The sequence below is a fragment of the Dipodomys merriami genome, unplaced genomic scaffold, assembly GCF_024711535.1.
Source record: "Dipodomys merriami isolate MVZ:Mamm:240054 unplaced genomic scaffold, mDipMer1.0.p SCAF_50, whole genome shotgun sequence".
Classification (NCBI taxonomy): Eukaryota; Metazoa; Chordata; class Mammalia; order Rodentia; family Heteromyidae; genus Dipodomys; species Dipodomys merriami.
In genome coordinates this window covers 1287174-1299959 of record NW_027206069.1, presented here as the reverse complement: position 1 = coordinate 1299959, position 12786 = coordinate 1287174, and the positions used below count along the sequence as shown (strand labels likewise).

Below are 12786 nucleotides of genomic sequence, written 5' to 3'. Positions count from 1 at the left end.
AGAAATAAGAATAATTCCATGTGTCAGAATATAATTAGAGTTTAGTATGCTTTCATACTTTACATTTATTTATTTATTTATTTATTTTGGGTCTGGTTGTGGGGCCTGAACTCTGGGCCTGGGCGCTGTCCCTCAGCTCTTCAGCTCAAGGCTAATGCTCTATCACTTTGAGCCACAGCGCCACTTCCGGCTTTTTTCTTTTTGCTTATGTGGTGCTGAGGAATCGAACCCAGGGCCTCTTGCATGCAAGGCAAGCGCTCTACCACTGAGCCACCTTCGCAGCCCCTGCTTTCATACTTTATTCTTAGAGTAGTTGTAGGTAAACTTGTTTATGATTTTAGCACCCTATGATTGTTTCATATATATACGATACACATTTTTATATCATACACACACTTTTTTTGGGGGGGGGGGTCCGGTCGTGGGGCCTGAACTCTGGACCTCAAGGCTAGCACTCTACCACTTGAGCCACAGTGCCATTTCTGGCTTTTTTTTTCTGCTTATGTGGTGCTGAGGAATTGAACCCAGGGCCTCATGCATGCAAGGCAAGCACTCTACCACTGAGCCACCTTCCCAGCCCCCCCACACTTTTCTTTTGGTCAGTTTTGGGGCTCGAACTCTGGGCCTGGGCCCTGTCCCTCAGCTCTTCAGCTCAAGGCGAGCGCTCTACCACTCGAGCCAGCTTTTCTGCTTATATGGTGCTTAGCCACCTTCGCAGCCCTTCACTGATAGTTTTGTTTTGATATATTGTAGGGCGAGGTCTGTGGGGGACTCTGCTGGGTGCTGTGTGCACAGGCCCTGGCCTGGCCTGCAGTAGCACAGACCGTGGCGGTGGCGGTGGCTGTGTCAGGGCCCTGGGTCCCTATGGGGTTGCTGCAGTGGCCCTTGGGATGGGCTCTTGCAGCAACAAGGTGCCTTGGGTTGAGGGGCGTCTATAGTCAAGATGAACAAATTACAAGGATTTTATGAGTCTCCATAATTTAGACTACAGGTAATTTGGAGGCATTTTATCAACAAGTTATAAGAAGGCGAAGGAAAGTGAATACCTGTATAAATCCCTGTCTTTAATGTGTTATGGAGTATTTTATTTTTTTGTGCCTGTACTAGAGTTTGAATCCAGGGGCTCACCTTCTCCTTTAGCATTTTCACTTGTGGCTGGTGCTGTTCTACTCGCTTGATCCCACCTCCACTTCTGGCTTTTTGCTGGTTAATTGGAAATAAGAATTTCTCGGGCTGGGATGTAGCTCAGTGGCAAAGCGCTTGGCTAGCAAGCGCAACGTCCTGGGTTCAATCCCCAGTACCAAAAAAAAAAAAAAAAAAAGAATTTCTCAGACTTGTCTGCCGGAGCTGGCTTTGAACCTTAGTCCTCAGATCTCAGCCTCCTCAGTAGCTGGGAGGCAGAGTTGAGCTCCCAGTGTCTGCTTGAAATACATTTTACATGTTGCTTTTCTAAGTACAGAGATTGATTATCCAATGCTGCTCACTTTTCTCTTGTCCTACATTAGGTGGAAGTTGGAGATAGGATTTAGTTGTGCTCCTGGCCTTCCAGACCAGGTCTTGGGTGTGCTGAGGTCTGTGGAGCTCTGGCCCAAGTCACTTGTGGGGCAGGGGTGGTGGTGTGCTGCCCAGCCTCCCAGCTGAGCAGGCTGGGCGGCCGCCGTGGGTGAACCCCACGGCGTTGCCTGTGCTGTGTGCACAGTCTGCTGCAAATGAGGCATTGGGGTCTTTATGTGCTGCCAAGCGTGAGGTCTGCGAGTGCCGGGTGCTGTGGTGTCCAGGAGCTGCCCTGCGTGGTGGCAGCAGTCTTTGAGGGGTGGAGGGCGCAGCTGGGGCCCTGCTGCGGGGTGCAGGCGTGCCAGTCCCTTTGTCCATGTCTGGGTCTGGGCTATGGCAGGAAGCCTGTTTGTTTCTGAATGCACCTAAATTGGATGTCAAGGCTACTGAAGATGGTTTCCCAGTAAGCCTGCCCCCTGCTTGTCCTGGCCCACAGCCACGGGCCCACCTTGGCCCCACACCCAGCAGAGGATGGGTTTAGGCAGACGCGTGCCAACGGCGTCTTCCTGCTGGGTAGCAGTTGATTGTGGGTTTGGGGGGCTCCTGTGACAGGTGCCTTCTGGATGCCAGTTAGATGTAAATTTTGGGGTGCTTATTGGGGTTTGACCTTGCACACGGGCCAGGGCTGTCTCAGTGGTGACAGAAGTTCTGGCAGAATCCGCAGTGTGAGGAGGTGCTCTCCCCTGCCGCTGACCTGTCCCCTGGAGGACGGGGCGGGATCCCTCTGCCCCCACGAGTGCACCTGCTATCTGTCCCTCTGTCTTGGGGTTACACTCTCTAATGGTCCGTGCAGTTCGCCTACTTCATCTAGAATCACTCATGTTGCAAAAGTAATTTTATTTCCTATTGTAAACTCCTTCATATTTGCAGGAAAACGTCTATAAATAACCAAGCCAAGTAGCTTTGGCCACCTCCACACCAGGTCTTCAACCTTTTGGAGCCACAGATAGCTCTGAGCGCTATCCTGCCTCAGGGGGACTGGTGGTGGCAGGGACAGTGCCTGTCCCCAAGTCAGCAGGCAGCCCCCCTGTAGGCAGACAGGACCTCTCCCCCGCCCCCTTCCCCATCCCCCGCGGCCACAGCCCTGCTCTCTTAGGCCACAGCTCCTCCTGTTGTCAGCCTAGAGCCCAGCAAGGCCAGGCTTGGAGGCAGGGCGTCTCATTTCCTGTTTCTTCTTTCATCAGCTGCCCAGGGCTGCTTTTGCCTGCAGGCGGCCAAGGTGAGGTCAGCCCCTTTACCACTTCCAGACTTGGCCAGATGCCAGTCTGTTCCTCCACCTTGAGCCCAAATAGACTTTCACGACAGAGTGTGCCAGTATGGCTCCCTGCCACCTTAGTGGGTGGGCGCGGGGCACCACCCACTGCCCTGCAGAGGCAGAGCCCTGGAGTGCTGCTAGTGCTCGTGAGTCATTTGTCTTCCCAGGGCCAGTCGGGGAGAGGAGGGACGGTACCCTTGGGAACTGTGCTGCTCAGCCCCTAAGGGCTTGGCCAGAATCCAGGGCCCTGAGGCTCGTTTGGGCTGTCCACAGATACTGGTGTGTTAGCTGGGCATGGCCCCTCGCACCCCTTCACAGCCGACTGTGTAGGAGCAGGAGGAAGGAGGCAGGTGGGGGGCAAAGAGCACCCTCAGGGTCCGGGTCAGGCCACTGGGCAAGCCCGGGACGGCTTCTTGTGCGCGGACACGGTCAGCCATCAGTCTCATCAGAAGCTGGTTAGCCCAGGCGATACCAAGGGCTGGAGAGAGGCGCGGGTCCCAGGGTCTGAGACGTGACAGGGAGTCGCTGCTGGCGAAGGCTGGCTGCCACCCTTCTTCCCCGCGCCCCCCCCCCCCCCCGTGTCTACTCACTGCTGGCCTCCCCCCGTCCCCCAGGTATGGGCACTCACCCTGGTAGGCAGGGCAGCAAGCCCTGCTCGTCCACAGCCTCTGTCACCTGGAAGAGTCCAATGGGTGGGGCAGCAGTAGTTGAGGGTCCCCTGGTTTTTCCTATCATGACCAGAGCCCCTTGAAGTCCCCTTCGCAGCCCCTCCCCATCGCCCTGGGCATCTGGGCAGACACTGCCGCCTCACCCACCTGGTTGATGCACAGCACCGGGGCCTGGAAGGCGCTGCTCAGCCGGCGCAGCTCGGCCCCCAGGGATTGCAGATGCCTGGCCCGGAGGGCGGGGCCCTCTTTGTCAAACTCACAGCGAAATGGAGCTGCCACGGAGTCGATGACTACCAGTCGGGCCATGCCCCTTGACAGCAGCACGGGGACCTTCTTCCTCACACACTCCAGCAAGGCGTCCTGCAACGGGGGACAGCATGGCCGCCACTGGCTCACCAGGTGTTGTCTAGGTGGCCAGCTGGCCCTCTGGTCTGCAGCGTCATGGCTCCCTGAGCCTGGGCTTGCGTGCTCCTCCCAAAGGCTCCAAGGATGTGAGGCCTCCCGGTGCCTCTCTTCTGGCCCTCCTGGCGATGCCCCTGGGCAGTCGGCACAGCTGCCAGGAATCATTTCCCCCATTCCCTGTGGGTCTGCACCCGTCCATGCAATTTTCACCCGTCTTTGGGGGGAGCTTTACACCAGGTGCTGGGGGCAGTGCCCTGAGGCCGCTCTCATTCCCGTCATTTAGGGGGTGCGGGTGGGGGAGGCCCGGCGCCAGCCTCTTGCTGTCCAGGCTGGCAGCCCTGACTGGAGGCCCAGGCCACTCTGGAGAGCAGGGCGTGGCCAGTGCCGGGTGGCCCCCACGGAGGAGAGCAGGCCGGAGACACAGCGGAGGGGCCTCACGCTTTAGGCCAACCAGCCAGGCAGCACTGAGGGCTGCTGAAGGCCTGGTGTGAGGCCGGGGTGAAACTCAGTTTGTGCTTTTCCTCAGGGCGTCCCCAGCGGACCCTCTGTGTGTGGAGAACGACAGCAGCAGCCTAGAAGATGCCAACGTGAGTGTCTTCCCACCGCCAGGGCCAGGCAGTGGGGACGGCCATTGGCTTTGGTGCACAGAGGTGGCTAGGGGGGTAGGTGTGGCCCCAAGGCTGACTGTGAGGAGGAAGGCATCTAGCCATTGTGGGTCTGAGCAGATTCTGGAAAGAGGAGGAGGGCCCCCCCCCCCCCAAGTGCAGCAGCCCGGCCTCATCTATGGTCTTCTCTTGCAGTGACCCAGCCTGGCCTGCTGTAGGATGCCAGGATGGTGGCGCTATGTGTGGCCCTGGAGCTGGCCCCGTGACGGCCAGGGCAAGGCTGGGAGGGCCATGGGCCCGGAGCCTGCAGTGCTCACTTAGTTTCTCCTGACCGGAATGCAGGCAGGGCTCAGTAATGCGCTCTGCTTGGGGCAGGAGGTCCTGAAAGCACAGCGTTGGGCGTGGCCCGCCACCTGGCCAGGAGACCAGACACATCTGTATCCTGTATCTGCCGGGCTTCTCCGTGTCATCTGTGTTAGGTCCCCCATGTTGTGTGATAATGTATTTACTGTACATTTTTTAAAAATTAAAAGTTTATACACCTTATTCTTTGACTTGAACGTCTTCTCATAACAGCTCTTCTCAGTGGCTCTGCAGCCACAGCGATGTACCTGGTGGGTGTACCCTGCACCGTGTCATTTCTGTGTTCATATTGCACCTAGAGCTCCCTTCCTGCCTAGGAAGGACTCCCTTCACCATCTGAATTGTGCCCCTTCGTCGGCCCACCCTGCCTGCTTCCAACCCTGTCACCTCTTCCTGTGCTGATAATCACCATGGAAGGTCTGCCGCGCCCCAGCGGGCAGAGCACACTTACCACATCTGCTGCGTGCTCGATGAAGATGTGGTTGCTGAACTTGATCTTCTGGACCACCTCGCTTGGCACATCCATCCGCAGCCGCTGCTGCTGTGCAATCAGCTGCTGCAGTCGCTTGCTGGGGAAGACATCCTCCGTGCAGATGTAGACGGCCCCTGTAGACGGGGGCGGAGAGTGATGAGCCCGGGAACCCGAACTATACCTCTGCTGCCACCCAAACCAAATGCACGTGTGCCTTGTTTCCAATCCCAACCCTCTGGCTTTTCATCTCCTGAGGAAGGGTGACGCCAGAGCTGGCCCTCAAGGGCCAGGTGGTCCTCTGGGAGCACTAGCTAGGTCTCCAGTTCTGGTACTGGGCACGTTCCCTGGCCTGGCCAGAATGGCCACAGGTAGGCTGCCCTGCTTGCCTAGTTCTGCTTCCCCTCCCTGGCCGGGGATGGGAGTGGGCTGATTACCAATGCCTCAGGCCACATCCCTCCCCCAGAGCCTCAGGCCCAGGGAGAGTCCAGTGGGACCTATGTTCCCTCTGCCCCTTGCCAGGTTCCCTGCCATTCCAGCCACTCCTTGAGGCCAAGGTCTTTGTGGTGATTTCAGATGGGTCACCAAGCCTGAACAGCGTTTCAGCGATGCACGGCTTGGGCCCAGAAACAGCATCAGACGACGTGGGGAGCCATGCAGCTGAGAGCTCATCAAGAAGCCCTGAGTTCATGGGCGAGGGGCGTTCAGTAAAGATGTCTCAATGATCCACAAAGATCCAGTGTGAGGTGCTGCGGTGATCTGGTGCCAGTGAGCCAGTGTGGCATGTCACGGTCATCTACTGTAGTATGTCATAGTGATCTAGGGTGAGGATACAGTGATCCAGTGTGGGATGTCACAGGGATCTAGTATGGGAATGCCACAGTGATCCAGGGCAGGGAAGAACAGTCTCTTCCAATAGATGGGGCTGGGACAATGGGAAAACCATGAGTGAGACTGGACTTAACATCACAAGGATGAGTTTAAGCACTCAGTACTTTTATAGAAGAAAATGACCTGAGTGCAGTTTGTTCTAAATAAATGACACCAAAAGCCACAGGGACCAATGAAAAAGAACCGAACTTCAAAACATGAAAAATAGTTGGATGCTGGTGGCACCAACTTGTACTCCTAGTGACTCAGGAGGCTGCGATCAGAGGATCGAGGTTCAGAGCCAGCCTGGGTAAGAGTCCCTGAGACTTTTTTTTTTTTTTTTTTTGGTCGGTCGTGGGGCTTGAACTCTGGGCCTGGGTGCTGTCCCTCAGCTCTTCAGCTCAAGGCGAGTGCACAGCGCCACTTCCGGTTTTCTGGTGGTTTATTGGAGATAGGAGTCTCACGGTCTCTCCTGCCCGGGCTGGCTTTGAACCGCGATCCTCAGATCTCAGCCTCCTGAGTAGCTAGGATTACAGGCGTGAGCCACCAGCGCCCGGCGTCCCTGAGACTCTTATCTCCATTTAACCCCCAGAAAATTGGAAATGGTGCTGTGGCTTAGCCTTGAGCAAAAGAGTTTAGGGGACAGCACCCAGTCCCTGAGTTCAAGCCCCATGACTGGGAAAAAAAAAAAAAAGTGCTTTAAAGGACACTACTGAGATAAGACAAACCTCTGGAAGAGAAAAGACCCGCCTGGTAAGGGATTTGTCTTCCAAACACATGAGTTCATAAAACTCAATACAAGGTGATTTTTAAGTGGCATTGGACCTAACAGACATCTGCAAAGACGACTTTGCTGTGGCCAGCATCTATGAGAGACATTCAGCTCACTAAAGCCAGAAGTGTGGGTCCCTCCCCACACCCGTGTGGACGTGGGAGCTGCTGCCGTGGCTTTGGGGGATGAATGGTGCTGGGAGAGGGGCCGGCTTGTGTGGGCAGAGCCACGTTCAGGGTGGCATCCACAGTGGCGGGGATCTTGGCCCCGCGGTGGGGAGCTGAGCCACGCTGGCTGCTGCAGGCTTCAGAGTGGCACCGTGGTGCGGCTGCCGCAGCCACCCTCAGTCCTCACCCGCGGGAGAAGGTCACCGTCTTTGCCTTCATTTCTGATGCTGTGGCCATGTATCCTGCAGGCCATGTGAGCCTGTGAGCACAGGTTCAGGACACTTCTACTAACGCTGCAAGAACCCCAGGGCCATGCCTGAGTGCTGGTGGTAATCCTGGCCAGCCTTGCTTCCCCCTCATTCTGAAAGGAGGTGGGCACGGGAGGAAACAGCCCTGGAGGAGTCCTCACCCACCTACGGAGAGGCAACCCAAGACAGGGCTGAGACCCACCGGGTCTGGCCGGAGCCCTGCCTTCCTCAAGGGCTCGCCACTCACCAGCCTCCAGGCCTCCGTGTTGCTGTGGGAACTGCACAGCCAGGCTCAGCTGCAGTGCCAGCTGGGTCTTCCCTGCCGAGCTGCAGCCCGCAAGCTCCGTGATGCCGCCCAGGGGCAGGCCGCCGCCCAGGACCCGGTCCAGCACGGGGCAGCCCAGACTTAGGCGCTGGTGCTGCACAGGGAAGCGCTCCTTCTGCTGGAACAGGTGCAGGGCTGTGGGGTGGGCCAGGGTCAGATGTGCAACCTTCTACACCCCACCAAGCCAGCAGCTCCACTCAGTACTGCCCCTGCCGCTCCTTGCACTGGAGAACAGTGAGGAAGCAGCCTCAGCACCATGGGCCAGGCCTTTCAGCCTTCCCACTGTCCACCCATGGTGTCCTGACAGAATGCTGCGTTCCCACCCGCAGCGTCCTGACAGAACGCTGTGACCACAGTCCTGCAGCCACAGGGTGAGGAGGCCGGGACTGGCCACGGGCGACTGCTTACGCATCCACACTGGGTTGGTGACAGGTCCACGCGTCAGCCAGCAACGCGGCCCTCCAGCTTACCTGTCAGGGTGTGGGGTCCTCGGAGCCATAGGGAAGCTGCTGTGAGCAAGTGCTGGACGTCGGGGCTGGACAGCCCGGTCAGTCTCTGCAAGTCCGGTCCAGAAAAATGCAGAACCTCCTTTACTGACTTCAGTTTGGCTGAAATTACACAGATCAGTCACTGGAAAGGTCAGACTACAGCACCCCGGGGAAAATAGCAAGTGTGGAGCTGGTGAGGAGCTGAGACTCCAGTTCTGGGGACCCAGGGCTGGGGTGGGGGTCCAAGCAGCCCCCTCAAGGCCCGAGGGAATCTTGGCACAGTGATGACTGGACAGTGGAGGACAGGAGGCCTGTTGCAGGAGCCAGCCGCGCACCCTGCACCTGTGACCACCGCCAGAGGTGGAGAAGTCCCGGAGGCCGTCCCCTTGTCCCAGCCATAAGAGACAACGCTGCTGGGCACCTGCAGTCCCAGCTACTTGGGAGGTGCCCAGGAGTCTGAGCAATTCCAAGCCAGCCGAGCAAAACAGTGAGGATAAAAAAAAACAAACCAGCAGAGCTCTGGGCCTGGTGTAGCCTTTGCATGTGCCAGCCCCAGGGCCGGTTCCTAGAAGAAAAGGGAGGGAGGCAGGGAAGGAGCCAGCGCAAGCCAGGCCGGAGCCACCTGGGGCTGGCTGAGCAGGGAGGGGCTGGTGGGGCGTCAGGCAGGACTGGCCAGAGCACTAGGCCAGGGTCAGAACAAAGCACCATGCGCTAGGTGATAAATTCATCCTGGGCTTAGATTTACTTCTACTTTTTTTCTTTAAGTTCTAATTTTTTTTTTTTGTCGGCCGTGGGGCTTGAACTCTGGGCCTGGGCGCTGTCCCTCAGCTCTTCAGCTCAAGGCGAGCACTCTACCACTTGAGCTACAGCGCCACTTCCGGTTTTCTGGTGGTTTATTGGAGATAGGAGTCTCATGGTCTCTCCTGCCCGGGCTGGCTTTGAACCGCGATCCTCAGATCTCAGCCTCCTGAGTAGCGTGAGCCACCAGCGCCCGGCTTAAGTTTTAATTTTTTTCACCAGTGCTGGGGCTTGAACTTAGGGCCTGGGCTGTCCCTGAGCTTTTGCTCAAGGCTAGCGCTCTACCACTTGAGCCACAGCACTACTTCTGGCTTTTTCTGTGTATGTGGTACTGAGGAACTGAACCAAGGGCTTCATGCATGCTAGGCAAGCACTCCACCACTGAGCCACATCCCCAGTCTTCTACTTTTTTTTTTTTTTTTTTCTTTTTGCTTATGTGGTGCTGAGGAATCAAACCCAGGGCCTCAGGCATGCAAGACAAGCTCTCTACCACTGAGCCACCTTCCCAGCCCCCAGTCTTCTACTTTTAAACAAGTAGAAAGAAAGATACATGTTGCAAATACATTTGGTCAATCCAAAAAGTAGCAAAAAGAAGCAACTTCACTGAGGAGGAGCGCAGGGCTCGGCAGGAGAATAGAAGCAAACACGGTTCTGTAACTGCCTTAGTGACAGACATGTGGAAGGCTGCAGTTACACTCTCAGCCCCGACAACAGGACACAGGACGCCTGGAAAGGACAAGCAGCGGCCGTGCAGACGGCTGCAGCACGGAGGCCCGCGGGGTGCTTTTCAGTCAAAAGTACTGAGCCACGGCTCCAGCACTGGCGGTGGAGTGGGGGTAGGTGCCCTGGCTGGCCCCGCAGGACTCATTTTCTGATAGATAAGATACAGGAGAGAAACAAGGGCCTTCTGTTCCCAAGGTGTTTATAGCTGCAGCAACCATTCTGCAATCATGCTGTAGGCAGGACAGGAAACCAACAATGTGACTGACTGCAGCACAGAGACTGGCGCTCTGCCACCAGCACTGTGCTGGTCACGGTGTTGTGTCTACCTGCAAGCAACTGTCATCCCAACAGCCACCCTGGGAGATGAATGAGATACGGGGGGCTGGAACCGCAGCTACGTGCCAGCCTGGGGTGGCCGGTGGACGGGAGCTACAGAGGTAGGGTGTGCCAGGAGGAAGGCTCCCAGGCAGGACCCAGCAGGTGACCTGTCCAGCCTCTCAAATGCTTGGACTGAGGCCACTGTGTCTGACAGACCTGCAGCGCAGGGGGAGAATCAGCAGGAAACACACAGAAAAGGCAGCATACAAGCAAGGCTGGGGGAACAGCCAAGCCACCAATAGTTCAGCAAGGGAGCATACCTCTCTCTTTTTTTTTGGGGGGGGAGGGGTCCAGTCGTGGGCCTGAACTCTAGGCCTGGGCGCTGTCCCTCAGCTCTTCAGCTCAAGGCTAGCACTCTACCACTTGAGCCACAGCACCACTTCCGGCTTTTTTCCTTTTTGCTTATGTGGTGCTGAGGAATCAAACCCAGGGCCTCAGGCATGCAAGGCAAGCGCTCTACCACTGAGCCACCTTCCCAGGCCCAAGCATACCTCTCTTGACTGCAGCAATAATTCTGGGGTTCAGGTCCAGCTGATCCAAATCCATCTCCTCAGTGGATCGCCTGCCAGGCCCCTAACTCCCCGGGGCCAGACCGACCCCGTGGGAGTGCTCACCTTCAGGGTGCTCCTCGCTCTCTCTGTGGGCAGCAAGACACCGTGGTCAGTGCCTCTGGCCTCCAAGAATGACCTCCCAGGTCAGAAGCCCGGGACACTGGTGCCTGAGAACCAGCTGACCACGCTTCCCCAAAGGAGAGTGGACTGAGTGCCCGTCCTCCGGCACCTGCTCACCTGCCAGCGGGGGACACGGAAGCCGAGGGATGCACACCTGCGCTCCACCCACGTGTGCGTGGCATTCCCCAGTGTGGTGTCTCAAATGTCTCCTGGAAAGAACAGGAAGCATGGGATTTTGCAGGGTGCTTCCTGCAGGCAGGCCTGGGGCGCCCACAGACTGCCCTTCCCGCCTAGGCTGGCTGTGCGGGACTCGGGGGTCTGGCAAACCTGTCCACAAAGCCACTGTGCTCCCCAAACCTCTAGCTGGCTGGGAGGGGGCAGGCCAGCCCGGGGTCGGCTGGGTGGTGGCTGAGGGGTCCTGACAGTGCAGATGTGGCCCGGCCTGGACAGCACGCGTGGACAGACTTCCTGTACCTGCGTCCTCCCAGCTCTGCTGAGGCGGGGTGGCCGGTGAACCCTGGGCTGAGCTGCTCTCGCCGGCCACAGCACCGCGAGGCCGCTGCGGGGAGGACCGGCAAGCGCCGCAGGCCTGGAGGGCGCGTTCCCTGCTGGGGCCCGCAGACCTTGTGGGTGCCCAGGCCGGACAGGAAACGCGCGCGGAGGCCCAGCCTGGCCGCCCTCCAAATCCACTGGACAGCGGGCCAAGGAGGGCGGCGGCGGCGGCCCCGCAGGGTCCCCTGCCTTGGAGTCGGCCGCAGGGTCCGGCCCCTGGGGACCCCCCTCGGGACCGCCCCCCCCGCCCCGTGCCCCCGCCCCTGCGGATCCCCCCACCGCCCCGTGCCCCCGCCCCTGCGGATCCCCCCCCCCCCGCCCCGTGCCCCCGCCCCTGCGGATCCCCCCCCCCCCCCGACCCCGTGCCCCCGCCCCTGCGGATCCCCCCACCGCCCCGTGCCCCCGCCCCTGCGGATCCCCCCCCCCCGCCCCGTGCCCCCGCCCCTGCGGATCCCCCCCCCCCGCCCCGTGCCCCCGCCCCTGCGGATCCCCACCCCCCGCCCCGTGCCCCGGCCCCTGCGGATCCCCCCCCCCCCCGACCCCGTGCCCCCGCCCCTGCGGATCCCCCCCCCGGCCCCGTGCCCCCGCCCCTGCGGATCCCCCCACCGCCCCGTGCCCCCGCCCCTGCGGATCCCCCCCCCGCCCCGTGCCCCGGCCCCTGCGGATCCCCCCCCCCGGCCCCGTGCCCCCGCCCCTGCGGATCCCCCCCCCCGGCCCCGTGCCCCCGCCCCTGCGGATCCCCCCACCGCCCCGTGCCCCCGCCCCTGCGGATCCCCCCACCGCCCCGTGCCCCCGCCCCTGCGGATCCCCCCCCCCCGGCCCCGTGCCCCCGCCCCTGCGGATTCCCCCACCGCCCCGTGCCCCCGCCCCTGCGGATCCCCCCCCCCGCCCCGTGCCCCCGCCCCTGCGGATCCCCCCCCCGGCCCCGTGCCCCCGCCCCGGGGATCCACCCCCGCCCTGTGGCTCCCCACTCCTCGAGACCCCCCCCGCCCCGGGGACCCCCGCTCCTCGAGACCCCCCCCGCCCCGGGGACCCCCGCTCCTCGAGACCCCCCCCGCCCCGGGGACCCCCGCTCCTCGGGACCCCCCCCCCCGCGCCCGGCCCCCACCTCTGTGTGCCGGGCGCTGACCCCAGGCCTTGCTGCCCTCTCGGAGAGTCCTCTTCTTCAGCACCGGCTCAGCCCCGCGGGCGGCCGGGCTGCACGCGGGACAGCGGCGCGGAAGCGGCGGCCCGGGCCGCGGGGAGGCCCCGCCCCTCCCCGGGACGAGCCCGCGCCCTCGCCCGGGCCTCACCGGCGGCCCAGGGGCCTGCCTCAGCCGCCGGGACCGACGCGGCCGCCCGGTGCCGCCTCAGGGAGCCACGCCCGCCGCCCCACTCCCCTCGGCTCCGCTCCGCTCCCGCCCGCCCCGCGCCCAGCGCCGGCCGCCCAAACTTCCACGTCTGCGGCGCTCCTCTACTTCTTGGCGCGGCCGGCCCCT

The 12786-nt window shown here is 60.5% G+C and overlaps 2 protein-coding genes across 9 annotated transcripts in view; one reads left to right on the top strand and one right to left on the bottom strand.

Moving 5' to 3' along the window:
* Positions 1-5030, top strand: part of Klc1 (kinesin light chain 1) — a 48046-nt gene extending 43016 nt beyond the window's left edge. For all 7 annotated transcript variants that reach the window (XM_069997473.1, XM_069997471.1, XM_069997475.1 and 4 more), the window contains 2 exons: positions 4406-4466; positions 4680-5030. In XM_069997473.1, coding sequence (XP_069853574.1) covers positions 4406-4466; positions 4680-4682 — 64 coding nt within the window. In that variant the 3' untranslated portion in view covers positions 4683-5030. The remainder of the gene's footprint in view (positions 1-4405; positions 4467-4679) is intronic.
* Positions 2372-12737, bottom strand: Xrcc3 (X-ray repair cross complementing 3). 2 transcript variants are annotated; one of them, XM_069997486.1, is made up of 10 exons: positions 12417-12737; positions 11231-11361; positions 10874-10965; positions 10577-10722; positions 8169-8306; positions 7621-7833; positions 5299-5453; positions 3625-3837; positions 3438-3484; positions 2372-3313 (listed from the first exon to the last, which is right to left on the bottom strand). In XM_069997486.1, exons 4-10 carry the CDS (start codon positions 10629-10631, stop codon positions 3094-3096), a joined length of 1041 nt encoding a protein of 346 aa, XP_069853587.1. In that variant the 5' UTR covers positions 10632-10722; positions 10874-10965; positions 11231-11361; positions 12417-12737; the 3' UTR covers positions 2372-3093. The 2 variants fall into 2 exon arrangements, with proteins under 2 accessions (XP_069853587.1, XP_069853586.1); XM_069997485.1 differs by lacking the exon at positions 11231-11361.
* Positions 12738-12786: the final 49 nt, after the last annotated feature.